Raw genomic sequence first — 1602 nt, 5'->3', positions numbered from 1 at the left:
GCCCGCGGTGCTCCCGAGGGCGGGAGGGGGGGATCCAGAGGCCTGGGGGCGTCCGGAGGACCGCGGGGGCTCTGCAGAGATTCGGGGGCATTCAGAGCGCGGGAATGGCTTCGCGAGAGTCGTGGGGGCGTCTGGAGAGCCGGGAGGGTCTGCGGGGCTTGTGGGGGGTGGTGGTCTGCATGGGGCAGGCGGCGCTCGCTTTGGTTGCTTGTGGGGTCCTCTTAGGCTCCGAGGGGCCTGCGGCGGCCTAGGAGGCAGACCCCCGCGGGCAGGTGTGGCCGCGTCGCGACCGCGCGAGGACCGAAGTTGGCGGAAGCCCCCGTTCGGTGCCTTCCAGTCCGGAGGAGGCTGGCCTGAAGCCCCGAGGCCTTGCCGAAGCCTCCCCTTTCCAGCGCCCAGAGCCGCGTTTGGGCTTTTACAGGGATAGTTACCCCTTGGCTTGGAGCCGGTCACCCGCTTCGTCTCCCAATTCTCAACCCCCCTTTTTTTCTTCTTGCACGCCAGTAAAGTGCAAGACCCCCAAATGTACCACTCACTGATGTATCACCCAGCTGGGGAGCCTGCTGGTTATCAGGCCAAGAAATAAAACCTTGCTTCTCCCAGAAGCCCGGTGCCCTCTCCTAGTCGCTAAACCCTCCCTCTCCAGACCCTGTCGTGACTTTTTTGGGGTAATCACCTTTTTTTTTTCCATTTGTGATTTTACTTTCTAAACACGTATCTCGTAAAAACTGTAGTTTGTAACTATAGTTTCCTTTTGTCTGTTTTGTATTATTTATGTCAATGAAATAATACAGTATTCTTTTGTGTCTTGTGTTTTTCAAGATGTTTTCGAGATCCATCCATTCCGTTGTAATCGTTACTTGTTCATTTTTGTTGGTCTATAGTATTCTGTTGTAAGAATATACCACAGTGTACGCATTCTACTGTTACTAGACATTTTAGTTGTTTCTAGCTTTGTCGGCTATTAATAATGCTGTTATGGATATTGTTTGTCTCTCCTGGTGCATTCATTTCTATTGGGTATATATCTAATAGAATTTTTAGGTCAAAAGATACGCATATCTTTAGCATTAGCAGTAAACACCAAGTTGCCAAAGTGGTTCTACGAGTTGACATTCTAACCAAAAAGTGTGTGAGAGTTCTTGATGCTTCACATCCTTGTCAGCACTTGGTATTGTCAGTCTTAAATTTTAACCATTCTGTTGATTATGAAATGATATCCCATTGTGGTTTTAATCTGCAGTTTCCTGTTGATTGATGAGGCTGAACATCTTTTCATTTTTATTTAGTATATTTTCTGGAGTGCCTGTTCACATATCTTGCCCACATTTCTTTTGAGTTTTTGTTTGTTTTGTTTTGTTTTGAGACGGAGTCTCGCTCTGTCACCCACGTTGGACTGCGGTGGTGCGATCTCGGCTCACTGCAACCTCTGCCTCCTGGGTTCAAGCGATTCTGCTGTCTCAGCTTCCCAAGTAACTGGAATTACAGGTGCCTACCTCCACACCTGGCTGATTTTTGTATTTTTAGTAGAGACGGGGTTTCACCATGTTGGCCAGGCTGGTCTCAAACTCCTGATCTTAGGTGATCAACCCGCCTTGGCCT

The 1602-nt window shown here is 49.2% G+C and overlaps 1 protein-coding gene across 1 annotated transcript in view; it reads left to right on the top strand.

Moving 5' to 3' along the window:
* LOC105518552 overlaps positions 1 to 427 on the top strand; it is a 35313-nt gene extending 34886 nt beyond the window's left edge. Inside the window, 1 exon segment of the mRNA XM_011951585.1 lies at positions 59 to 427. Within this exon segment, the coding sequence (XP_011806975.1) occupies positions 59 to 427 (369 nt within the window).
* The last annotated feature ends 1175 nt before the right edge of the window (positions 428 to 1602 follow it).

The sequence above is a fragment of the Colobus angolensis genome, unplaced genomic scaffold (genome assembly GCF_000951035.1).
Source record: "Colobus angolensis palliatus isolate OR3802 unplaced genomic scaffold, Cang.pa_1.0 Scaffold32, whole genome shotgun sequence".
Classification (NCBI taxonomy): Eukaryota; Metazoa; Chordata; class Mammalia; order Primates; family Cercopithecidae; genus Colobus; species Colobus angolensis.
Note: the sequence above shows the minus strand (reverse complement) of the source record. Positions and strands in the feature narration are given on the sequence as shown.